Genomic DNA, 26470 nt, shown 5'->3' with positions numbered 1-26470 from the left:
GTAAATATAAGCAACTTAATATAGAATTGAGTGTGATGAATTTGCTACTTTGGAATTTAAGTCTAAATTTTGTTTGTGTGTGCACACACATGTGTAGTATTAGAACTTTTTCATCATGACAAGTTTATCCAATAACAGAGTATTTCAAAGGCAGCTAAAAAGGAAGCTGTTTTAAAAAGGAAAATAAATAACAAGATAAAAGAAAAAGAAAATGTTAGTGCCCAAACTGAAAATAATTGTTGTGGTCTGTTTATTGTTTTGTTTTGAAGTAAGCTCCACGCCCAGCATGGAGCCCAAAGCAGGGCTTGAACTCACAACTCGAGATTTAGACCTGAGCTGAGACCAAGAGTCGGACGCTTAACCAACTGAGCCACCCAGGCACCCGCAAACTAAAAATAATTGTAATTATTATTTTAAATTAAGTAAAAGGAAAATTAATGGCTCAGAAGAATAAAAATTTTGAGCTGCTATTTATTTCTTTAAAGCCTCCCTCCATTCTTTGCCCCCTCTCTTGTTGTACTTACATCACTGACTTGCTTCGTGTTCTGTTTTGCCTGGACCATCACTGGGGAATCCACGATGCTGGTAAATTTGAGGGTGTCTGGATGTTGCCTGTACTTCTTTTCATTCAGTGCATCACCCGCTTTCTTAACTTTTTCTACCTCCAGACTGCCAATAGGTATCCAGCCTATGCCTTTCATCCAGGTGTTGTAGTCTTCCTTATAGGCGTTCTACAGCAAAGGGAAACAAGAGGAGTAATGCCCCCAGCAGTGGGTTCTCACACAGGTTCTGACCTGAGGGGTGGGGTTGTCTTGGGGAGTAAGTGTCACTTACATCGCTCTGTATGTGCATCATGTTTTTAGACAACTCCAGGTCCATGGCATCAGGCAGGTAGGTGTAATGATGGAGCGGATGCTTATAGTTGACATTGCTGACAACATCCTGAGCTTTCTTGGCTGCCACAACGTTGAACATATCATGGGGTGTGTTGTATTTGGTTTTTGTCTTCTCATAGTCTTTTTTATACTGCCGGTCTGATTGTAGCTTGGCCACATTCATATAGTGAACCAGTTTAGGATCATCTTGGAGACTCTGGAAGCCGACCATTTTCCCTTTGGCTTTTTCATAATCTTTTTTGTACTGAACCTATTGGAAACAAAAGTGGGCAAATTTTAAAATGTAGTTATGAAGATTTTACTGAACAATGAGGCCATGACTTAAAGCAATTGAGCGTCCCAGAAATTACTTCAATAACCAAACAATTAGATATTCATTTGTATACAGTTTGAAAGGTAGCCTGGGAAAATTAAAATGTTACTTAGAGCCCATTTGACTGTCTGTTGCTGCTTCGGCCACCTGAGAGGTTGGGGTGGGAGCACTGCCATAATTCATGTCTGTGACAAGGTAAAGTTAAGTTCCTTTCCACTTAGATGCTGGTAGAGACAAATGAAAAGATAAACATTTTGCAATCTTTACCAATTATATTGTGCTGTTACAGGAGACCCCAAATAGCTGCCTATGTGAGTGGTAGTAGAATTTTAATGAGTCTTTGGATATTCAAAGGGAGACCCAGAGCCAGTTGTATGTACACATGAATTGGTTCTGAATAATAAAGTGAGAAGAACTGAACTTGCTTGGGGAGATCTGGGAAGAAGCGTGGGAAAATGAGAAGCAGAGATGTGAAAGAAGGCTTGTGCGTGTGTCAGGGTGGGGAGCAGCTGGAGGAGAGCACCCACAGAGAAAGGGAATGGGTAAGGAATTTTGGATGGTAGGGCTTTTACAATATAGATATTTGTAATTCAGTTGTAATTTATTTACATCAGTGCAATGTCAACTTCAGTTCAAACTATCAATGAAGTTGTGATTGGGACTTGGGGGGAACCAAAAGACAGGGCTGTGTTGCATCTCTGGATCATGCAGACCAGAAACAGAAGTGAGTCCAGGGCAGGAGAGTCCTGGTGAGCCAGAGCAAAACCACTGTGGGCAAACCAGTAGCTGGAAGTGACAGAAAGACAATAAACCTCAGAATATCTGCAACAAGCGGGGGGGGGGGGGGGGGGGGGGGGAGGGTATCCCACTTCCTAGAGGTCAACAGGTGAGGGCTTGAGTCAATTTGATTTGAATCTCAAAGAGGAAAGTAACTAGTTCGAAGCTGAGTTAAAGTAAGATAAGGAAAAGAAACAAAGACAAAATTTCTAACTTTCATGGAACCTAAGGACTGCTATGAACCTTAGGGCTCCAGAGCAATGAAGTAAAAGAAATAAAGGAAATAAAGGAAAAAGGGAATTCATATAAATTAAGCAAGTTTCAAGACTAAATCTTACCACCAGGAGGCTATTAGGACTTAAAATAGTGAGTGACTTGTTTATTTCCACAAGGGGAATAATGTGAATTTGTGCAGAAATACGGAGGAGACCTTAAACTTCAGGTGCTTCATTAGAACGGGGTCAGTAAAGGTTCTACAAATCCTTACCCCCAGGAAAAGTCAGACCTGGTTAGGGAATTTTCCTTTCTAAATAGGTTTCAGCAGGACTCGCTTCCAGCTGGGGACAGAAGATGTGGTGACCTCTGGACAACAGGTCCACCTCCACCCACACATACTAGTTTCACACCAGCGACTACTAGCTGGACTTACGTCACTTGCCGCCTGCCTGGCAGCTTTGGCAGCTCTGATGGGAATCGCGTCCGTTCTCAGGTCATACCCCTTCTTGCTCAAATCTTTCAAGTCTGTTTTGTACATATTCTGAAAGACAAAAGTCATTTGAATGTAACCGAGGCCCGTTTAGAAAAGGCTTCCCATGAAATCAGCAGCTAAGCTCATGGGCATACCTCACTGATATTGTAGGCATTAACTTTAGCCTGGATGAACTGGGGCAAGTCCGCTGGCAGGTTGTATTTGTGAAGAATTTCTTCTCCTTTGGCTTTGTAGGCAACCTGAAAGAAGAAAAGAAATGCATGAACCAACAAATAAAGTAGGGAAAAGGGTTTAAGGACACAGGGAAATAATCTCAGAACAGATCACATGGCACAGCGGTGCTTTTCATGAAAGACGTTCTCTGGGTCATCCCCACATTTCTCATATGCAACACGTGGGGTCCTATCCCAGTGCCAGTTCAACCTTGGCCAAGGTCCCTCGGTATGCTCTAGGAACCTCTGAACTTCGGTAAGGGCACCTCACAGAAGTCCGCCAAGGGAGATGACCTGATGAAAATGTTAACCTGCAGACACTTTCCTGAGCACAGAAAAGGCTAATCCGGTGGGATACGCAAACCATCTATATTACACTTTGTGGGTGACTGATGGGACTTAGGGGTGGTTTTTACTCTACATGATGTGTGTCTTAGCTCTGACTTACAGTGTAACTCCTCTGTAAGGGGTGTTGCCTATATTCATTTTCCCGGTCTTTCCCAGAAATAGGCTTGTAGTGTTTATCATCAGGAGAAGACCCTGAGCTTCTCCTTGGGAAGCAATGTTAAATGGCTGAAAGGACAGTCAGCCCAGCATAGATAATACTCTAAAGATATGAAGGAGGTGTGCTTTACTAATGAAAAGCTGGGAGAGGTACACAGTTGCTCACGTAACGGAGTCTCTTTAGACTGCATAATAACTCCAGGTAATCAGCACGTTTAGAATACAAACGTATTTGTATGAGTAAACACTTATTAAAGTATAGATAGAATGAACACTTACATCACTTCTCTGGGCCTGGTTGATTTTAGACTGTACTATAATCGGAGCATCTTCAATCGAGGTAAACTTGAGAGTGTCGGGATGTTGGCGGTATTTTTTCTGTTTGGTGAATTATGGCAAGAGAAACAAGAATATTACTTTCACTGAAGGCTAACATATAAAAATCCTTAAAATTTATTTTGGAGGGACAAGGATTTTTCTGGATTTTAAAATATAAAAATACTTGATTCTTGGTTGGCTTGGGAAAAAAGAGGAATACAATACAAAAGCCGGTGTTTTAAAGACTGGCTTAATTTTTGATGGTCTGGGGCAGTACAGACCAATACAACTTGCAGGAACCAGACGATTTCTTGTTTATGAAATAAAAGAGGGTACTTTCCACTAAACAGAACCCAGAAACACAAGTTTTCTAAAGGATTAACAGAAAAGCATGCGAGGAAATTTGGAGTGTCTTTTGCGTGACACTGCTGTCACTCGAACTGAAATAAAGAAGCTCTCTGGTTGAGGGAGGAGGGACTGAGGAACTAGGGCAACAGCTAGGGCTTCCTATAAGAAAGGGAGGACTTTTGTTCTGCAGCCTCCATGTGGTTAGTACACAGATAAAATGTTGTTCACCGAAAGCAAGCAAAAGTACAGAACAACAGAAACTTGAGTGTGAAGAAAACCCTCACTCAGCACCTCTGTCCCTTCTTTACATAGGTAAACCTCCCTGATGATGAATTCACTTGAGAGCAATGGGAATGTTCCACTGTTGGAGGAGAAGGGACATACAACCTGGCTACGTGAAGAGTGCAAGGTCATCACTCCTTTTCCTCAGACTGAATAATAACTTACAGACTACTTCAAAGTCATCAAGAAATAGGACATAGGGTATAATACTTTAAGGAAATTTTCTACAATATTCATTATATGCATTATTCATAATTGCCAGAAAGTGGAAAGAGTCCACATGTCCACCAACTGGACAACCAAAATGCAATACAGCTACAAAGGAATACTACTCGGTAATAATAAGGAATGAACTGCAGACACATGCAGATACATAGATAAGCCTCAGAAACATGGTGCTAAGTGAAGGAAGTCTGATACAAAAGAAATTTCTAGAAAAGTACAACTATGGAGACGGAAAGCAGATCTCCGTTTGCCCGGCATTGAAGATGGGAGCAGGAATTCTTCAAGAAAACTTTAGTGTAATAGCATTTTTAAATTCCATTATGGTGATGACCATACAACTATATGAACTTACTGCAACTTGTCAATGTGTACACCTAAAATAGGCGAATTTTATGGTATGCAAATTATACCTTGATAAAGTTGTTTAAAATATTTTTTATCATGAATGGTTAACATAAATGATTTTGGTGATGTAAAGCTTATCTACCTGGATAATTCTTGCATGTGGTAAGTGCTTTTTTCTCAGCAACAATTACTAGAGAATGAAGCGGGAAAAGAACATGCTTCTGTGGTTTTGGGGCTTTAATACATCACATTCCCAACTCTCTCTGTGGCACACGGGATGGCTTTACCTCATTCAGGATGTCTGAAGCTCTCTTTGCCTTTTCCATCTCTAAGGACCCAAATGGCACCCAGCCACAACCTTTCATCCAGCTGTTGTAGTCAGCTTTGTATTCGACCTAAAACACCAAGAAAAAGGTTACAGTTCTTTGCTCAGCATCATCCTTATTCACAAAATCATCAACATTTTACCCAAAATGATGTTAAGATTTCTGACCAGCTTCCTTACTTCATACATTAAGGTTATTATTATTTTTTTTTTAGATTTTACTTATTTATTTGAAAGAGACAGAGTGCAAGCGGGGGGGGGGGGGGGGAGGAGGGCAGAGAGAGAGAGGGGGAGAAAAAAGAATCCCAAGCAGACTCCTGGCTGAGCGCAGAGCCCAATGTGGGGCTCTCTCTCAGAACCTGAGATCATGACCTGAGCCAAAACCAAGAGTCAGACATGTAACTGACTGAGCCACCCAGGGGGTGCCCCATATTAAGGTTATTTTAAGTATGTCCTTGGTGAGAGATTTTAACAGCCCTTTAGGTTATTACTGTTCTTCTAGCTGTTATATATTCCATCTCATCCTTATTTCCAACTGAAGGGAAGTATGTGGAACTCTAATTCCAATCTGGATAAATGCTACATTTAAAGCCATACTTCCGGGGCGCCTGGGTGGCTCTGTCGTTAAGCGTCTGCCTTCGGCTCAGTAATGATCCCAGGGTCCTGGGATCGAGCCCCGCATCGGGCTCCCTGCTCAGTGGGAAGCCTGTTTCTTCCTCTCCCACTCCCCCTGCTTGTATTCCCTCTCTTGTTGTCTCTCTGTCAAATAAATAGATATAATCTTAAAAAAAAAAAAAAAAAAGCTATACTTCAAAGAATAAATAAAATTGTTATATTTAAATAATCAAAGTGAGATGTTTGTTTCTTTGGTCAAATTAGGACTGATGGCCACATTAAAGATAGATAATTTTGCTCATTTTCTGATCAGATCAGATTTGACAGTAGTTCCTTGCACTATGTGCTTGCTCACACTGGCCTCCATGTGTAATGGTTAGCTTAGGAGGGTTGGCTAACAGTGCACTTTAAAATGGTTGCACTCATTAATTTGCTTATGGAAGGCCATTATCATTTGGAATTTTTCCTATTTGGGGGGCATACCTGATGCCATTAAAATAATAGGCTACTCTAGGTGTGCCTGGGTGACTCAGTTGGTTAAGACTCTTGGGTTAGGCTCAGGTCATGATCTCATGGTTGTGGGATCGAGCCCTGTATCAGGCTTTGTGCTGGATGTGCAGCCCGCATGGGATTCCCTCTCTCCCTCTTCCTCTGGCCCACTCCCCCATCCCCACTCTCTCTCTCAATAAAATAACAGGCTACTCATTGTCTGGCTATAGGTGGTACCTAAAACTTATATTCCAGATACAAAATTCAAATTACTGTTCTTTAGTGTGGGCCTTTTAATTGGAATGAAAAATCAAGAAACTATTGGGTTCCTGCCTTTGAGAGGCTTACAATCTACTTGAGAGAAAGAAACATAGCAAAATTAAATAAATAAATAACAATGCATAAAATAGGATTGTTAGTGATGGGAATTTAAAATTGTAGAGTTGCTGTAGAAAAGAGGAGGGTGGTTCCTCAAAAAATTAAAAATAGAATTACCATGTGATCTAGCAACTCCACTTCTGAGTGTATACTCAAAAGGATTGAGGGCAGGATCTCAAAGGAATATTGGTCACCTACGTTCATAGAAGCATTACTCACAATAGCCAAAAGATGGAAGCAACCCAAGTGTCCACTGACAGATGAAGGGATAAGCAAAATGTGGTATGCACATACAATGGACTATTATTCAGTCTCAAGAAGGAAGGAAATTCTGACACATGCTACAACATGAATGAACTTTGAGGACATTCTGTTAAGTGAAACAAGCCAGTAAAAAAAAAAAAAAACAAAAAAACCCCACAAAGAGTGAATGACTCTACATATATGCGGTCTATAGAGTAGCCCAGTTCATAGTAACAGAAAGTAGAAGGGTGGATGCCAGGAGCTGGGGGGAGGGGAAAAACAGAGACTTGTTTAACTGCTATAGAGCTTCAGTGTCATAAGATGAAAAGGCTTTGGAGACTGGCTGCACAACAACGTGATTATAATTAACTGCTACTGAACTGTACACTTAAAAAGGATGAAGATGGCAAGTTTTGTTATGTGTATGCTAAAAACATAGAATTGTTAGGATGAAATGTTCAGTTGTGCAGTTCAAGTTAATTTGCCTAGACAAGTTTTCATTTGCAGAAAAAAAACCTCAGTGATTATGAAAATTGATGCTGTAAATATAGAAGACATTTTATTTTCAGACAAGATAGCTATCTAGGTAAAAAGTTATTGATAACAGTGAATGCAATCATTGTGATAATAATGAAGGTAATAACTCTGAATGTTTACTGAGAATTCACTAGGGCCTGACACTAAGCTAAGTATTTTGCATGCATTTAAATTCTCCAAACAATTCTTTTACTTTATTTCCAATTTTACAAGGAAGACTCTAGCCTCAGCAAGGTTAATAGCTTTCCAAAAGGGATATAGTGATGAGTTCATGCTAGACCTAGGTCTCTCTAACTCTGAAGGTTACACTCTCATTGAGCCACAAGGGTCATTTTCCCATCACATACTTGCTACATACAGAAGACAATGCCAACACTTCTGAGAACTGTCAAAACCATCACTCCACTTAAAGATTATTTCAGGTTCCGCCTTAGAAAGAGGGAACAGAGACAATCCGATTACTCACATCACTCTGCAGGGCATAAGCCTTCTTGGCGAGATCCACATTGATGCTATCGGGTGGGTAGCTGTAATTGTGTAAGATGTGCTTATAGTCCACATCACTAGCAATTTCCTGAGATTTCTTAGCTTGAGTGACTTGGAGCATATCAAGAGGTGCCGTGTAGACAGTCTTTGAGTTTTCATAGTCTTTACGGTATTCACGCTGTGAATAGGAAATTTCCATTTATTACCACAAATCCTCAATGGATTTCCAGACAAGCACAGAAATCTCTCATAAACAACAAACTCGAGTTACAGAAGCACATTCCAATATCTGAGTAGTTATTTTTTCCTAAAATTTGTTCATATGTTACACATTATTGAACCCTTTCCCTCCAAAAAAGTCGAACATGGACATATCTGATCAAATCTCTTTTTAGATCAAAGAGCAACTGTCAGACATCAGGAGTGGGCCAAAGCTCCTGCTTCAGCCACATCTTTTAACACAGGGTTTTTCAAGGACCATTAACAAGCATTATTTTTACGAAAGTCACCTAATCTTTGAATTGTTTTCCAATAAGGAAGTATTTTGGGGGGACGCCTGGGTGGCTCAGTCGGTTAAGCGGCTGCCTTTAGCTCGGGTCATGATCCCGGGGTCCAGGGATTGAGTCCCACATCGGGCTCCTTGCTCAGCGGGGAGCCTGCTTCTCCCTCTCCGTCTCTGTCTGCCGCTCTCCCCTGCTTGTGTGTGTGCTCTCTCTCTGATAAGTGGATAAATAAAATCTTTGAAAAAGAAAGGAAGTATTTTAACTGATGAAAATTATATGACAATCATTTCATACTTCTGATTTTATAAAATGACTACTTTGTGAATAAAGCTGTCCACCTGACTACTTGGCTTTTCTAACATCATCTTTAAATGGTTACTGATCTTTTTTCAACCTGACTATTCTACTTTTGACAGTGGATAAGCTCCACTGAGAATCCCAAAGGTTTTTTCATACCAAGTTTAATTTTGGTAACAATTTAAAAGAAGCTTCAGATTGCAGCAGTAATAAGACCTCAAAGGAGAAAAGTCTGTGAAACTGAGCCATTAAAGTAACCTTGGCACTTATTATAGTGTTCTCATAAACCAAATGTCTTGACTGGGCCTCAGAAGGCACTTTTATTGGCTGGTTTTCTGGAATGTTAGACAGGGTGATAATTAGGTCAAGGTCCCAGCTTCATCATGTCCACTCACCAGTTACCTTAACAGAGAGAATAATTCTGCCCCAGTGCTTGTAGGAAAATTCCAAACCCATTATATCCACCCCCATAATCACAGAAGCATTAAAGACTGACCAAAAGTAGCCAGCATACATGTGCCTTGTAAATCTTCTGTAGAAATTCCTTTTGCAAATAATCTGATCTTTTAGCTTTCTTAGGGAGTGTGATCTTCCTTCTAAATATTTTGTGGGCAGTCACTTTCGCTGAATAAACTTATCACTTAATTGTAAATTCTGGACTCTGGTTTATGAAAATAAAATATGGAAACTTTCTGACAGTGTGCAAGAACATTGAAAAAAATAGTTTGTCTTTATTAGAAATAAACTGGGGGCGCCTGGGTGGCTCAGTAGGTTAAGCGTCTGCCTTCAGCTCAGGTTATGATCCCAGGGTCCTAGGATTGAGCCCCACGTCATCGAGCTCCCTGCTCAGCAGGGAGCCTGCTTCTCCCTCTCCCTCTGTAGCTCTCCCTCCTTGTGCTCTCTTGCTCTAATAAGTAAATAAAATCTTAAAAAAAAAAAAAAGAAACTGATAGGGGTGCCTAGGTGGTGCAGTCAGTTGAGTGTCCAACTCTTGGTTTCGGCTTAGGTCATGATCTCAGGGTTGTGGGATCGAGCCCCACGTTGGGCTCCATGCTCAGTGTGGAGTCTGCTTGAGATTCTCTCTCCCTCTCCCTCTGCCCCTCCCACTCATGCTCTCTCTCTCCTCTAAAATAAATTACCTTTAAAAAATAAACTGACAAAACAATGTTGCAACAACATTGATGTGTGGAAGTGTTTTTGTCTAAATTGTTTTACTCTTTTGTTCATGTTCATGCCAGTTCACGCATATCTACATATATAAAATGTTGTCAAAGGTCCAAATGGCTTTAAAAGATTCTCTTTAAAAGCTATGCATGTTCCGTATCTGCAGCTTAGCATTTAGCCTGGATAGTATGTGAAAATGATTCATCATTGACTAGCTCTTTTGGTTGCCGGTATCAATCAATTAACAAGTATTTACTGAACACTACTATGTGCTTAGTGTTTTAATGGGTACTGTGATGGGATAAAGAACAAAAGATAAAGATACATGTGCTGTCAAGAGACAGCTATAACCTTTTGAATTGAGAAGGGATAAGGAACTAGTGAACAATATAATATGATGTATGTGAGCACTGTATCCTGACATAATTCAGTGTGAAGTTATTAGAGAAAATTACTGAATACAGGATGTTTTAAACTGCCATATGAGTATATAGACCATGCAAAAATGAATTTAAGATATATATAGATCATTATATGAACACATGGTTGAAATGAAGGTAAATGATACAAACATTCTTCTATTTAATATGAAAAAAATATTTGCAGGCTATGTTGAATATTCTTACCACTCTTAAGGAATTCTCTAAACATTTTTTAAACACAGTATATGCTGCAATTTGCAATAGATGTTTTCTCCTTTATAGTAAGAATTTTTTTTGTTTTAGAGATTTTATTGATTTGACAGAGAGAGACACAGCGAGAGAGGGAACACAAGCAGGGGGAGTGGGAGAGGGAGAAGCAGGCTTCCCACTGAGCAGGGAGCCTGATGCGGGGCTCGATCCCAGGACCCTGGGATCATGACCTGAGCCGAAGGCAGACGTTTAACGGCTGAGCCAGCCAGGCGCCCCTATAGTAAGAATTTTAACCAAAAGATGAGAGCTGGCCCATAGACAAGCCTTAGGGAATCTATAAATTCTCTGAAATTCAGACAGAAGGCATGAAGAAAAAGTTCATTTTTCTAGATGAATGATCCAAGTCTTTTATCAGACTCTCAAAGGGGCCTATAATCAATGGAGTGTTTTCCTTGAACCTATGCTGATACTATTGCTAAAGTCAATAAAGAACAATGATAGTAAACAATAAGATTTTTATCTGTGACTCTTGATTTTCTTCCAATATAAAGATAATTTTAAAACCATCATTTTAAAGGTTATTTTTCAATCAGAAGAAAATATGAAAATATCTAGTGATGTTTTCCAAAAAGCCTTGAGAATTAAAATCAATATTCTATTAAATATTAAAACATTTTTCAAAGTGAAATGGACCTTAAGTATAAATCGGTAATTTCTCTCCTCCAACACTGAAAGGTACAAGAATCTGGGAAATCATTCTACTTCTAAAGTTTATCCCCAGCAGTTAGTTGTGAACAGGACAGAGCCCATGGGTATGGAATCCTTTTACTTGCTATATCCTTGGGCATGTTAACAGGGATGCCATCTTGAAAACAAGACAGATTTACAAAGACACTCACATCACTCTGGTTTTTGGCCGTCTTCAAAGAGTGCAGCATCTTGGGATCATCATTAATGCTCAGGGCTCCAATCATTTTCCCTTTACTTTTCTCATAGTCTTTCTTGTACATCACCTGTGAAGATGTCACACGTGTCAGATGGCACCCACCGAGAACCGTCACTGCAGGCCCCCTGCCCAGGTGCCCAGGCCACACTCACATCGCTGGCGATCCTGCTGTTGGCCTTGGCTGCCAGCAGGGGAATGGCGTCCACTTTAATGTCAAACTTCTTCGCTTTGCTCTTCTCCCAGTCGTGCTTATAGATATTCTGGACAGAAAATTTCATCAGAAGAATTGTAAGAACAACATCTAACATAGCTTCATCCAGTAAAAATAAGAAACAGACTGAAAATTTGTATATGTAGACTTACTTCACCTACAAATACTGTGTTTACCAAATGATAGTATAATTATTCATTAATCTGTCATCCAGCTTCCCGCCTACCAAAATATAATACTAAACACTTCTTTTAATACCCCGTGAGCTTTCTAAAGATTCTGCTATGCTGATGTATAAAGGACAGTGTAAAAAGACAACCACTTGGAGGAGGTGAAATGTGACATTTATAGGAGAGATCTTGCAAAACTCTAGAGATTATCTGAGGGTTTCTGATGGTAACAGAGACTGTGGAAAATGGAATAGGATGGCTAAGTAAGAGCCTTCCCAGCATTTAGGCCTTAAAACCTCCACTTACACTCTGAAAACAATTGCCACAGTTGTTTAGTTGCACAGCTCCTAATCTAGTCTTTTTAAACACCCATAACATTTCCTCTTCACATGTGCACATCATGATAGATTTCTGTGGCTTTGATACTTACATCACTCAAGTTATAGGCATTGACTCTGTGTTGGATAAACTGTGGAGCATCTGCTGGTACATTGCACTTGAACTTCTCACTTTCATGTTTTGCTTTGTAATTCAGCTGGAAAACAATAGAAGATATCCAAACAGTTTGGGGTCAGAATTTTCTCGAGTGTATATCAATGGCTAAGTTATTTCTACCCTTTTTGGAAACACGCCTCAAAGAGGCAGTCTATCCAGTCAAAGTCCATTACAGGGCTTTGACCGTCACTCCCTCTTTCAGGATCACAGTGTAATCCAATTTGGGCTGTCATTTTGTAAATGCTATCTATCACACTGTATGTGTGGGGAAACTCGTTGTTGGATCTAAACTTTTAGGCTGTCCCTTCAGGACAGGAACAAAGTTTTATATTAAATTCTATGATCAGAGAAATAACAAAAGTAGCTATAATTCTAAATAATTAAAATGCTAGCACAGTTAAAAAGATACATTCTTATGAATAAAAATGTAAAATATAGCACTTTACTTAAATTTTTTAAAAGTTGACATAGGTGGAAGGGAGGGAGTAGAAAGAGAGAATGAGGCTGTTGAATTCTGGAGCTAAAGGCAAATGCACAAGATTGAGTCTTGTGTAATAAGCACCTCCAAAACAGAGCCCGTGGCCTTTCCAGGCCAACGAGAAGAGCATGTGGTGACCAGACACTGCATACAGCACCCTGTTCCTCTGCCGCTTGCCAAGTTCAGCTGGGTCAGTGATGTTAGGGTTTAGCTGTTCTTTCTGGTGGCATAAACTATTAGTACGCTAGGAAAGTAGCGTAATGAACTGATAGGACTCCTGAATTATACTGATGCCATTTCCTTCTTTACCAATTGCAAATGAGCTCACTGGGATACTCAAGCATGTTTTAGAGTAGGATAGAATGTATTTTCCTTCCCAAGAGGGCTGTGCTACTCTTAGCTACGTTAGCACCTTGCTACTCAAAGTGTGGTCCACCAACAGCACATCGGGGTCACCGAGGAACTTGTCAGAGGGTCAGCATATCCCTCCAGACCTACTGAACCAGAATCTGTATTTTAACAGGGTCACTGGGTGACCCGCATGAACGTGAATGTTCGAGAAGCATGGCTGTTCTTCCCCTGATCTTCACATGGCTGGCCATTCCGCTTTAAAACTTCCTTGAAGTGTCCACCCACTCACTGTCTCTCACATCATTCTGTTTGAATTCTCTATCACCACCCTGTATTAGTTTTCTTCTTACTGCCTGATGTCCTTCTTGTTTCTGCACTCTTTGTCTTTTTGTAAAGTCTTCGTGAGCAAACTAAAGAATGGGAAATGCTTCCCTTGTTACCTACGCAAACAGATCCTTTTGTTGTCTTTAAGGTGCCATGAAGTTTTAGTATGCATTATTTTGGATATGTGACAGACCCTAATGGGCAAATTCCCCCCAAAATTGGTATCTTATTGAAGAAATATTAATTATCTTTATTATTGTCTAACACCATTTTCCCTGAGGCTGCAATTCGATCTAGCAGCTTCCTTTGTGTTTTTTAAAACAAATCCTGAAAAATGACATTGTCGGGTAGATAGATGAGTCCTTGAAGATTAAGCGTGAAAATGCTTCTATTTCAAATAAACACAGCACTCTAGGTCATCCACACTTGCACAAATCAAGGCACTTACTTCGCTAAGCTGTTTCGTGTTGAGCTGGGCTTGCAACAGCACAGGAGTGTCAGTGACGGCCGTAAACTTGGTCTTATCCGGATGAACTTTGTATGTATGCTAGAAAAGATATTCTTTCATGAAATTTCATAATGTATCTTTATATTCTTGTTCATATACATACTAACCTATAAAAAGTTTCCAGTTAAAAATAGAGTTTCTTTCCTGAACACTTGGTTGACATGTTCTCCCTTCCTCTCTCTCTATTTCCATCACCTGACGCTGCCTCCAAGCTGGTCTCCCTGCTGCAATTCAGCACCCAGATTAATCTTCTTCCTGCTGAAGCCTGACAAAGGCTCTCCCCTGGACTTGTATTCAACCTAAACTGTACCTTGGCTGATGAGCCCTACCCTACAGCATCTCCCCCCTCCCTTCATCTCCTACCATTTCACCTCTTAAATACTGTCCCCCTCTCTGGTACCCTTCAGCTCCCTCATCCTTTCAATTCCTTAAGTGCCAAGTTTGTTCTCTCCTTAGGCTGTTCTTCCAGTTGCTCTCACCTTGATCTTGGCATGGCTGCACATTCCTGCCCTGGGCCCTCCTTTAGCACCCAGTCTATGGTGCCCATCCAGTCTCTCTCTCTCTCTCTCTCTCCCCCACATCATTCTATTTTAATTCTATAGCATCATTCTACATGTATTGTCTTTTTTTTTTTTTAAGATTTTATTTATTTATTTGACAGAGACACAGCGAGAGCAGGAACACAAGAAGGGGGAGTGGGAAAGGGAGAAGCAGGCTTCCTGCCAAGCAGGGAGCCCGATGCGGGGCTCAATCCCAGGACCCTGGGATCATGACCTGAGCCGAAGGCAGACGCTTAATGACTGAGCCACCCAGGCGCCCCTCTACATGTATTGTCTTATTGTCTGATCTCTCTCTTCTTTCTGTGTTTTAAGGATTTTATTTATTTATTTGACAGAGAGAGACACAGCGAGAGAGGGAACACAAGCAGGGGAAGTGGGAGAGGGAGAAGCAGGCTTCCTGCAGAGCAGGGAGCCCGATGCGGGGCTCGATCCCAGGACCCTGGGATCATGACCTGAGCCGAAGGCAGACCCTTAACGACTGAGCCACCCAGGCGCCCCCCTTCTGTGTTTATTGTCTGTCTCTCCGTCTCAAATGCATGCTCCCCAAGAGGCAGCCCACCTTGTTCCCTCTTCTTCCCCAGCATCAAAGACAGTGTCTGACACAAGCTAGCTCCTCATATAAATTCGTTACATAAATGAACACCTATCTCTCAGAAATTTCCCTATCTTGCCTACCCCCATCCCAAGCCATGTGTATATAAACTACCAGAAGTAAAGATTTATAAAACCACAAACTATTTTGTAACAAATAGGTTTCTTCACAGTAATTTTTGTGCTCCCCAATTCCACCCAAAATTTAAAATTTAACATCAGCTAACCACTCGATGTCAGCATTTAAACGCCTGCTAAAACTACCACTAGATGGCACAAGAATCCCAAACCCCATTTCAAGAACTCAGGGCCCCTGACTCACATCTTTACACTGGTCTAGCTTCTTGATTGCTTCATATTCTTGTGTTATTGTCTGAGGGAAATAGCATTTCCCTTTATCTTCTTCATACTCTGCTTTGTAATTTTTCTATAATGAGAAAGAACAAAAAGAGATCAGGATTGTTATTGCCCCCAAATAACGTCACTGAGAGGAACAATGGTCTTCAACTTACATCACTGTTTTGAGCTGAAACTTTCATGCAGTGAATTTGATAGGGGTCCTCAAAGCCGCCTACATAATGTCCCAAAACATTCTGTACATATGAATCTTTGTATTTAGCCTGAAAAAGAAAGCATACAGACAGATATGTCAATTGTAGATGTTATTTGTCAAACAGTAGAAAAGCCCTCAAACCCCAGGGCACCCTTGGCCTTTCGAACCTCACTGAAGTTCTTCATCAGGGTGTCAAGTTGATATTTAGGGGTCTCACAGTAGTTCATGCTCTTTGTTTTTGTCTTCTCATAGTTTTCCTTGTATAATCTCTGTTGAAGGAAAAAAAATCAGACAAAGAGAAGAAAATTATATTTCATGGTATAAAAGCCATTCCCATCATTGCTATACTTAACCAAAAAGGCAAATTTTGTATTTTTTCAGCATTTACTTTCCACAAGGCAGAAAAGGCAGAATGAATATGGTAGAGGTTCATGTCTTGGAGAATCTAGTCTGCTAATAACCATATATGGGCTTGTGTTATTTATCCTAACATTTCTCAGCCAGAATATACCACAGTATACCAATGCTGGTGTCTAAGCAAATTTGTTTTAAAATAATTCTGTACACCTGAATGTGTTTGAAGGAAAATGAATTTTTTAAAAAGTGCAAAATTAGGTAAAAGGTATAAGGTGGACCTCAGATACTCAGGCATAGTCTTAGAAAAGTATTCAGCTCAGCCCTTGATGAAAACACATTTTACAACACCTTTGAAGTTGGCTTTTTTCACTGAGATCTAATATTTTTCTTTATAGTAATAATACACGAAAAGATGTTTTTTCCATTTTGTTATAGGTATCATGTATTTCTACACATTCTTCTTAATTCTCCCATATAGAAATCCAAATATATACTGTAAAGACAAGCATACTTATAAATAATACAGAATAGGGAGTATTTCTTTTCTGCCATGATTTAGAGAAGCAATTTTTATAAAGAGTTTTATTTTATTTTTAATGTTTTAGTCTTTAAAACTGAGATCAGTATTTTATAAACTTAAAATACTTTGTTCTTGAGGTTATGCTTCATTTAGTTTTCCTACTTTATTGATCTTTGGCCTGATTTTCTCACTTCTTTTTTTTTTTTTAAGATTTTATTTATTTGACAGAGAGAGACACAGTGAGAGAGGGAACACAAGCAGGGGGAGTGGGAGAGGAAGAAGCAGGCTTCCTGCCGAGCAGGGAGCCCAATGCGGGGCTCGATCCCAGGACCCTGGGATCATGACCTGAGCTGAAGGCAGACGCTTGATGACTGAGCCATCCAGGCGCCCCTGATTTTCTCACTTCTTGTCTTTTATTTTTCTGTACATATTTTTGCAAAGTACCTGAAGTCAGATCATGACATGGAATGAATATGCGTTTATACATACTGAAATATTAAGCCCATTTCTGGGAAAAACAATAAAGAAAACGCTATTGCTAGTATATTTTCTCCCTAATAAAACGGATGGCATTAAAAAGATTAAGGAAACATTTACAATATTCACTGGTGTCTCAAAGTACAGAGACGTCGTAAGAATGAGGAACTTAATCATCTTTTCCCCGTGGGCTTTCGTGTTTGACTTGTCATCCTGAGTCAGAGATTTCATTTAGGCTAATGTCCCATCCGAAGTTATAGTAAACAATAAGTGCAGCCACATCTGAAAACAAGACAGATTTACAAAGACACTCACATCACTCTGGTTTTTGGCCGTCTTCAAAGAGTGCAGCATCTTGGGATCATCATTAATGCTCAGGGCTCCAATCATTTTCCCTTTACTTTTCTCATAGTCTTTCTTGTACATCACCTGTGAAGATGTCACACGTGTCAGATGGCACCCACCAAGACCGTCACTGCAGGCCCCCTGCCCAGGTGCCCAGGCCACACTCACATCGCTGGCGATCCTGCTGTTGGCCTTGGCTGCCAGCAGGGGAATGGCGTCCACTTTAATGTCAAACTTCTTCGCTTTGCTCTTCTCCCAGTCGTGCTTATAGATATTCTGGACAGAAACGTTTTAACAAAGGAATTGGCAAAAATGATATGCACGTTTACCACACTTTAAAGACTAATGAGTATCTCAATACTCTGGCTTAGTACGAAATAAATGGGCCATTTTCATTGTCCAGAAAATCATGCATATTTTAGTTATTTCGCTTCAAGCTGGAGCTTCTGATTTTCCAAGATCAAGGTTCTCTACTCCCCATTAGAATCTTTCATCAAATTTACCTAATTTTAGTGACCATACTAATATCTGATTCCTAACACTGAGTACTTCACAGAGTGGCACAAATATTCTAGAGTTAATTTACTTTTTGTGATCTAAAGATATCACTTTAATTTGATCTCAAAGTCCTCTGAAAAGATTATTTCCTGAATCATTACAATACTCACTGATGCTGGATAATCTAAGTACTTATTTATAGAATTGTTGAAGAAATTGAGATCTCCCCTCCAAGGAGAATTTGACTTTTCTACAAAATTAAGTTTTGAAAATGAAAGGTAGCAATGGAACCTTGGCCTTAATTCCTTTTGAATACCCTATATATCTTAGTGTAAGCTCTCTTACATGTAGAAATAAGCACCATTTGTGTGAAATAAGGGACATGAGACATCTGAGGAATAAATAAAATGAAATTGTATCTAAAAAAGCCAGGTCCTGGGGGAAAATTAATTTTAGTATAGCACAAATGAATATATGGCTAAAATAGCTAACATGATTTATAGTTAAATCTAGATGACTGGTGGCATTTTGAGGGTTGGTTAAAACATATTGTCTGATTGTATGAAGCTACTTATAACATTGCTACCTACATTTATAAGGTGAATTCAAAGATATGTGGGCAGAGGCATAGGGACGTGATACACAGGTTAAATGTTCTTCCCATCTTGAACATAGAAGTGTTTATTCAATGAAACAATCCAGAAATAAAAGCACAGGTCACCAGGATAGCCCATGGCATAGTATATGGGAACTTACATCACTCAGGTTATAGGCATTGACTTTGTGTTGGAGGAGGGCAGGAGTATCTGGAGGTAAGTGGCACTTGAACTTCTCACTTTCATGTTTTGCTTTGTAGTTCAGCTGAGACAGAGAGTGAGAGAGACAGAAATAGACGGAGACAGACAGTAAAGGCGACAATTAGTTCTGAAGAATTGTCCCAAAATACAAAAATCTCATGTGGCACATTTCATAAAATAAAATGTAAAATACATTTTGTTTAAATAACAACTGACAATGTTGTTAAGATCGAGACACAAGTCCAGAGCTAGGGTGGGCCACCCTGCGTTACTGACAACCTGTGTGATATCACATCTGTCACTGGCGTAGGACTGTCCTGGAAGGAGGTGGCTCTCTCACATATGCTCCCTCTTGCATGCATTATCACAATCGGCCCTCAGAATCAGGGGACTCTGAGACTCACAGCCCTTTCTCCCTTTCCGTTGCCAATGCTCTCTTTCTGGAGAACATGTTCTAACAAACCTGGTTACATCCCCTCACACACATTATGGTTTGTTAAGACTCTTATGTGAAGACTTCATTTCTGGCCATAAATCGACTGAGGTTATTTTTATTGTTTTGTTTGGTTCAACACAAGCTTGGAAGTTCATACTTAAAACTCACATGATAAAACTTGTCTCAAAAACTCCATTTTTCAAAAACTTATTTGAGACAGAGATATCTCGTGTGTTGAATATCCGCTCTGGGCCAGGGTATGTACTACGCTAGTATCTCCTTTCATTTACTCTTCAAAGCAACCACAAATTACGAAAGGGAAATAGGAGGCATAGAGAGGTTCAACAATTTGCCTATGCTGCCAGGTTGTAAAGACAGCTGGAATTTCACCCAGTCTTGTCTGACTCAAGAACTCATGTTCTTTCCAGGGCGGTAAGCTACACCATTCCCCTTCTAGAACCATTTTTGCTATCATTGTTATCCATCTGAGAAGATGCAAGGCAACTAAATACGGAGATATTTTAGGTGATTACAAATATAGACAAGTTAAATGTGCTAAAACTTACTTAGCCTTTTTTGGTAAATGTGACAAGTCACTGGATTTTATATATGGACTTACGATAGGTTAACCCTCCTAACTGGATTTCCTGCATATTTAAAGGAACTTACATCACTCAGTTGTTTGGAATTGACTTGGGCTTGCACCTGAACAGGAGAGTCGGTGACTTGAGTGAATTTTGTCTTATCTGGAGGGACTTTGTAGGTATGCTGTGGAGGAAAAAAGGAATTGTTTTAGCGGTCAAATCCAAGTTGGCCTATAGGCCAAGCAAGCAGAACCCGTTCCCCAAAAGAAAAGAAACTTATAGTTAATCAAACACAGGGCTCTCTTCTAATTAGACTGCCATGTTTTTGAGAGATGCTTTCACATCCGTACAAGAGACTTTCTCATTCTTCAGATTTCCGATAACCCTTCTTTGGGGAAATGAACTAGAACTACCTCTTGAAATGTATGGATGACAATAGGAGAAATCAGGTCATCTACTACAAAATAAATTTTGTTTCTTGCCATTTCCTTGCTTGCATTTATTTGAAAAGTGTTACCATTGTAAGTTTCTCTTGACCCCTAGAGGCTACGGAGGGCAGGACAGTCAAAGTTCATACTATAGACTTACATCTTTACACTGATCCAGTTTCCTGATTGTTTCATACTCTTGAGTTATAGTCTGGGGGAAGAAGCCTTTGCCTCTGTCTTCTTCATATTCTGCTTTGTAGTTTTTCTATGAAGAAAAGAAATCAGATATAAGGATGCAACCATTTATTCATGCCCTAAAGACGTGCTAGTTGGAAAGCTAGACAATTGTCTTAGAACTTACGTCACTGTTTTGAGCTGCGACTTTCATGCAGTGCGTATGATATGGATCCTCAAAGCTGCCTACGTAATGTCCCAAAATATTCTTTAAGTAGGAATCTTTGTATTTAGCCTGAAAGACAAGACATATTTCACGTATTTATTGGGGGAAATAACGGATCTTTGCTTAACAGAAGAAGTACACACAGGACTACTTACATCACTAGTGAAGTTGTGCATAACTGTATCCAGTTGAAATTTGGGGGTTTCGCAGTAATTTATGCTCTTTGCCTTTGTCTTTTCATAGTTTTCCTTGTATAGTTTCTGTCAAAGAAAAAAAAAAAGATCAGTTAAAGTAGATTCCTGTCACTCCCACACTGATTATAACACTTGTATGGCCCAACACTCAACAAACGAAGAAGAAAAAAAAGATATCGCCTGTCAACTGTCTTAAAAACTGACAACCAAACATTGGGGTGTGGTGAATGGTAAGTTTCTTCCATTAGCAATGACTGTAAAGCTTAGGTTTTTAACAGTCACCAAAAAATCTAGAAACCAGTCTGCTGCCTCTGACCAAGCCCTTAGCTGTGGAGAGTTGTGTGTATTTCAGCACTGCTCCATCTTCCCTCCCTCAGCTCACAGACTCATCCCTCACTGACGGTGCCACAACAGACAGGAATATTCTGAACAAGAGTGAATTTTTTTTTTAAATAAACCTTCACGAAAAAGTTTAGTATACATTGAGAAATACACGCACTCTCCCTTCCTCGTTCCACCACGGGAAAACCCCTTAGGCAAACAGACAGTATATCTTAAATTTACGGTATATACAAGAGCTCAGATGATAAGGCTACTCACTCTTATTCTCTGCTAGGATTTAAATTTAGCTCTAATGATAACAATAAACAACTACTGGATTTTAAAGGCGCAACTGAGAAAGCAGGTCTGGTCACTTTCTCATGTTGGGTTTTGAGATTGTAAATGGTGCTATTTGGTTTTTAAATTTTTATATTGTTCTCTATCAGCAAAAGACATTTGAACCTGGGCTTCTAGATGTTTGGTAAAGATGACCTTCATCTAGGAAACAGGAGACCTGCTTTGCACTGATTTCCCAACAGAGCTATTTGGACAGATGCATGGACTCTCTCACCTGCCACTCCAACTCCACTCACCCCCTTCCTGAACCACATGTACACATTTCTACGGTGCTGACTTAATTCGAGGGACAAAGAAAAGATAACTAACCCACAGAGAGAACCATGTATAATCCTCATATATTGGGAAAGTTTAATACAGTGTAATTATAAGGGAAAAACTCAACTGATCACATGTTCAGTCTCTTTATTTATATAGTCAAAGTGGTCTCGGGCTGTTAGTCTCTTAACGCCCTTTCTCACTTATCCAATCTATTTTACATCTAATGGATTGGTCAGACTAATTCCACACGTAGAAACTCCTGTGAAGACTCAGGGAGCCATCTTTTAAGTCACACTGTCTGCAAATGATGGTTTCTAGAGAAAGATCTGCACAGAGAATGGTGGAGGTGAGGAGAAGCAGCTGTGAAACACAGGCAGTTTGTCCTCGCCCCGCCTGAAGAACACAAGGGCAGCGCGCATACGCAACTTCCTCTCTCACCCTCCTCCCCTTTCCAAGTCTCCTTCTGCCTGCATCGATATCACATGTATCTCCTCTAGCATACTCTTTGCCCATATGGAAGCTCAGGCACCAGAGCCCACAAGCAGATGAGGATTTCTCTGCCCACTGAGCCAAATCCATAGGCCCCTCAAAACTGACACACATCATACTCAGAGGCCTTCATGTCTTCCTGTGGGTAAACAGTTCAGGGGGACTGCTACACTAGAATCTTAAAGTATTTGCAAAGTTATATATGCATTTAGTCATTATAGGAGAAAAATTTCATCTCTCTGGCAGCTAAGGTTAAAAAAACACTCTTTAACAAGAATGTACTTACATCACTCAGGACATTTCCTGCCGCCTTCAGCTGCTTGAGCAGTGGGTTCTCTGCAGCAGGAAGTACATTATAATCTGCTTTTCCTTTATTCTTTTCATAGTCTTCTTTGTATTTTACCTGTAGGAGTGAAATAAAATGAGAAAGTAATGCTCTGGGTTATTTTTGCTCTTGTCTCTATTACGGATATTATGACATAGTTCCACAGATCAGTTTTCTCTCTAGAAAAGTGGCAGCTTGACATTTTACAAACAAAATACTCAGAGTAACTCATAACAGCAGCAGAGCAACTGTATACATTTCCAGGATAACTTTTCTTCCCATTCATTTGTTTATTCAAAAATGTCCATAGGGTATCGATTATGCACTGGCTCTGGGACAGGTCCAAGAAAGAATAGCCCCTGGTCCCCGCCCTCAAAGAGAAAAAGATACACCCAAATGACAGTGCATCATGTCCCAGACACTTGCTGCTCCATAACCCTCATTTAGCTCTTAGCTTCCAGCTGCCTAATGTGCCAACACATCTTTAAAGAAAGCAAGCCAGAAGCATCATCAATCTACCCTCTTATGCTTCATCTGTGACTGTGTGTGAGCATGTGTGTATTTAATGTACATGCAGAAGAGAGAGGGAGGGGCTGGAGGTTGGATGAAGGATGACAACCTCCCTTTTCTTTCTGCCCTTCCCACTTTGCACCTTTGATTCTAGCTTTAGCAGAAGCTTTAAATGAGCACCCAAAGCCTGTGTCAGGAACATGCCAAAAGGGAGAACAAGAAACTGATCTAGTTCTGACCATGACCCCCAGTGTCAGCCATTTATTCCGGCAACATAACTGTAGATTACAGGACCTAGATACAGAATCCTGGATAGTCTACCAACATCTGAGAACCTCAAAACCAAATATCATCAGTTTGGTCTCCAAAGGCAGGAGATACACAGCTGAAAGAGAGATGTACCACCCCCTACAGCACACACAGAAGACTCACAGAGGATAATCTACAGGAATGAAAGACACAACCTTTCTATCTTACAGAATTATGTGTTTCATTGAAAAATGGAACCAACCAGAAAAGGAATTCCACACACCCTCCTATCTCCCTAACTGTATCTGGAATATGTGGCCTCTTCTCCTGTTTATGGATGAACTGTCAGGACTTGTGGCAAAGTTACCCCTCCTGTTAAGCACCAGAACCCTTCCTCTTTCACTTACTCAAGGATATCACTCCAGCCACTCTTCCCGCCTCAGATATCATCATATTTTCCCTCCACACTGGATTTTTCCCAACAGCATAGAAACATGGTGTCTTTGTTATCTTAAAAGAATCCCCTCTTCACCCACCTATCCCTCAGCCACTACCTCATTTTCTTCTTTTCCTTTCAGGAAAATACTTTGAAAAAGTTGAGTATGCTTACGTTCTTCTATTTCTCTGTTCTCACCCAATCATGAGCCCTCTCTAAGCAGACTCAACTAATTTGCTCTTGTTGAGTTCATCAGAGACCAGACATTGGTAAATTCATGTCAGAAACATTTGACATAGCTGATCACTCCCTTCTCCCTTCACTCGCTTCCCACTCTCTCCCAAATCTACTCCTACCTCATCTCACTGATGTGTTCACATGGAGATACTCCAGACTTTAGTCCTTAGAGATTTCTGTCTACACTTGCTCCCTTGATGGCCTCCAGTCTTATGATGTTAAATACTATCCATATACTGATGATTCCCCCAAATTTATACAACCCTTCCAGGTATCTCCCCTGAAACTTCAGACTCATACAATCAACTGCCCACTTAATGTTTCCACTCAGATGTCTAAAAGGCATCTCAGATCTTACATATTGGAAGCTGAGCCTATGTCTCCCCTCCAAAAATAATTATCCACTCCTCCCGCACTCTTCTTTCTCTTGTAAAGGGAAATCCCATCCATGTAGTTGCTTAGACCCAAACTTTCTTCTCATATCCCACATCCAACCCAACAGCAAACAAGATTAGCTCTACCTTCAAATTTCATCACCTGCCCTGCTTGCCTCCTGATCCAAAACATCACTATCTTGCACCTGGAGACTGAAATAGCTTCCTAGGTGAAGCTTCCTAGTGAAAGGAAGTGACAGCTTCTTGCTTCCACTCCTTCAGCAGAACCAAGGCCAAGGTTTGAATCAAGTCTGTTTGTGAAGTTTATAGGCTTTCTAGTGCTTTAGAATGCCAAGGACTCTGTTTACCAAACTTACTCTATAGAGTATATGAGCATATCCATGGATCTATGTATCTTGTCTGTGACTAGATTTTCACCATTAGTAGGAAAATAAAAAAAATAATGGTGATGGTGAGTGTGGGAATGTCCATATTCAGATGTTTGCCAGTTGTCTTTTCTTGAGGGGTCCTTCTTTTGGAGAGCACAGCCTTTCTACTTGCATGTATCAAAAGGTCCCTTATGAAATATTGAAGATGGTACTTGAGTATTGTTAATGCTCATACCTGCAAAATTTTTCAAAAATTTGGTAGCCTTATAATAACCCCAAAGTACTTGTTGTTGTTGTTGCCCAAGAATCCTCTTTATTTTCATTATATACAAAAGCAAGAGTTATAAGAAATCCACCCCCAATAAGACCATCATGACAAATGAGAGCATTTCCTCATACCTTGCTAACTGCCAGCCCAGCTTGTTTATTCACTTTGTACTCCGGCGTTTCGGTCTGCATGAAGTAGATCTGGTCCTTCATATTCTCGAAGTCTTCCTGGTATTTCCTCTGTAAGACATTAAACAAGCTGGAGAACTGCTGTGAACACAGACCGCGCAAGGGTTCACCCGGTGGGACAGGGGCTGCTGGGAGAGCTTACACACAGCCCCGCTCCTCTCGGCTTACACAGTCAGGTTACCAGGAGAGATGGTAGTGCCATCACAAAAACAATTAGCAACTTAACAGGGATTTGGAACAATTATAAGAGGTTGAAAACCAGCCTCTAAGGAGGAGCTCCAAAGGCCAGGGTCAGAGAACTTCAGAGAAAAGAAAAAGAGTGTTTTTCAGTGAAGACAATATGGGAAGAAACTAGTCAGTTTCATAAATGTAGTTTGGGTTTCCCAGGCAAAGAATGAATTTAAAAGGGCCCCTTTAACCTGTATAAACCTGAAACCCTGTTGTTCATATGAAAATTGAGGCAAGAATAATGGAATCTGATCAAAACAGTATTTCGCAAAAGGGAGGAAAGACTAGGAGATTTCTTAGTTTGGGTTTTCCAGGCAAAGAATGAATTTAAAAGGGCCCCTTTAACCTGTATAAACCTTGAAACCTTGTTGTTCATTTGAAAATTGAGGCAAGAATAATGGAATCTGATCAAAACAGTATTTCGCAAAAGGGAGGAAAGACTGGGAGATTTCTCTCTGGTTAGGAACTCTACACAGGTCTTACCCCCAAGAAGAGGTACCTGGACTCTAATGTTCTGGTATTACTTCAGGTGTGGCTGGGGGTCATAAAGGAAAGGGTCACCCTGCAACCCAAGAGCATCCAGCCATTCCTTGCTACTTACCGTGCTGATGTTATTGGCATTCATTCTGGCAGTTGCAATTTCAAAGCAAGGTGTCTCACTCCATTTGCCTTTGATTTTATTTTCATAGTCTGCCTTGTATTTTTGCTAGGAGAAAAAAAGAAGGGAAGACAAAATATAGAAAATACAGAAATTGACAAGACAGACAGAAAAGTGGTAATGGGCAGCTTTTAAAAATATCTTTAAAAACTTTTTTTAAATAGGGGAGCCTGGATGGCTCAGTCGTTAAGCGTCTGTCTTTGGCTCAGGTCGTGATCCCAGGGTCCTGGGATCGAGCCCCACAACGGGCTCCCTGCTCCACAGGGAGTCTGCTTCTCCCTCTCCCACTCCCCCTGCTTGTGTTCCCTCTCTCGCTGTGTCTCTCTGTGTCAAATAAATAAATAAAATCTTAAAAAAAA

General features: G+C 40.3%; 1 protein-coding gene across 1 annotated transcript in view; it reads right to left on the bottom strand.

The window, feature by feature from the left end:
• Positions 1-26470, bottom strand: part of NEB (nebulin) — a 195348-nt gene that overhangs the window by 145488 nt on the left and 23390 nt on the right. Inside the window, exons 11-34 of the mRNA XM_032402834.1 lie at positions 26055-26159; positions 25169-25276; positions 22536-22652; positions 20783-20887; positions 20589-20696; positions 20388-20492; positions 19885-19983; positions 18739-18843; positions 17653-17760; positions 17455-17568; positions 15953-16054; positions 15745-15852; positions 15555-15659; positions 14022-14120; positions 12356-12460; positions 11697-11804; positions 11498-11611; positions 7983-8180; positions 5217-5324; positions 3691-3789; positions 2830-2934; positions 2636-2743; positions 835-1146; positions 525-731 (exon numbers count right to left, since the gene is read on the bottom strand). Coding sequence (XP_032258725.1) covers positions 525-731; positions 835-1146; positions 2636-2743; positions 2830-2934; positions 3691-3789; positions 5217-5324; positions 7983-8180; positions 11498-11611; positions 11697-11804; positions 12356-12460; positions 14022-14120; positions 15555-15659; positions 15745-15852; positions 15953-16054; positions 17455-17568; positions 17653-17760; positions 18739-18843; positions 19885-19983; positions 20388-20492; positions 20589-20696; positions 20783-20887; positions 22536-22652; positions 25169-25276; positions 26055-26159 — 2952 coding nt within the window. The remainder of the gene's footprint in view (positions 1-524; positions 732-834; positions 1147-2635; positions 2744-2829; positions 2935-3690; positions 3790-5216; positions 5325-7982; positions 8181-11497; positions 11612-11696; positions 11805-12355; positions 12461-14021; positions 14121-15554; positions 15660-15744; positions 15853-15952; positions 16055-17454; positions 17569-17652; positions 17761-18738; positions 18844-19884; positions 19984-20387; positions 20493-20588; positions 20697-20782; positions 20888-22535; positions 22653-25168; positions 25277-26054; positions 26160-26470) is intronic.

Source organism: Phoca vitulina, unplaced genomic scaffold (assembly GCF_004348235.1).
Source record: "Phoca vitulina isolate PV1807 unplaced genomic scaffold, GSC_HSeal_1.0 scaffold1, whole genome shotgun sequence".
In the NCBI taxonomy this organism is placed as follows: Eukaryota; Metazoa; Chordata; class Mammalia; order Carnivora; family Phocidae; genus Phoca; species Phoca vitulina.
The sequence above is the reverse complement of the archived record's forward strand: the minus strand, read 5'-3'. Positions and strand labels throughout refer to the sequence as shown.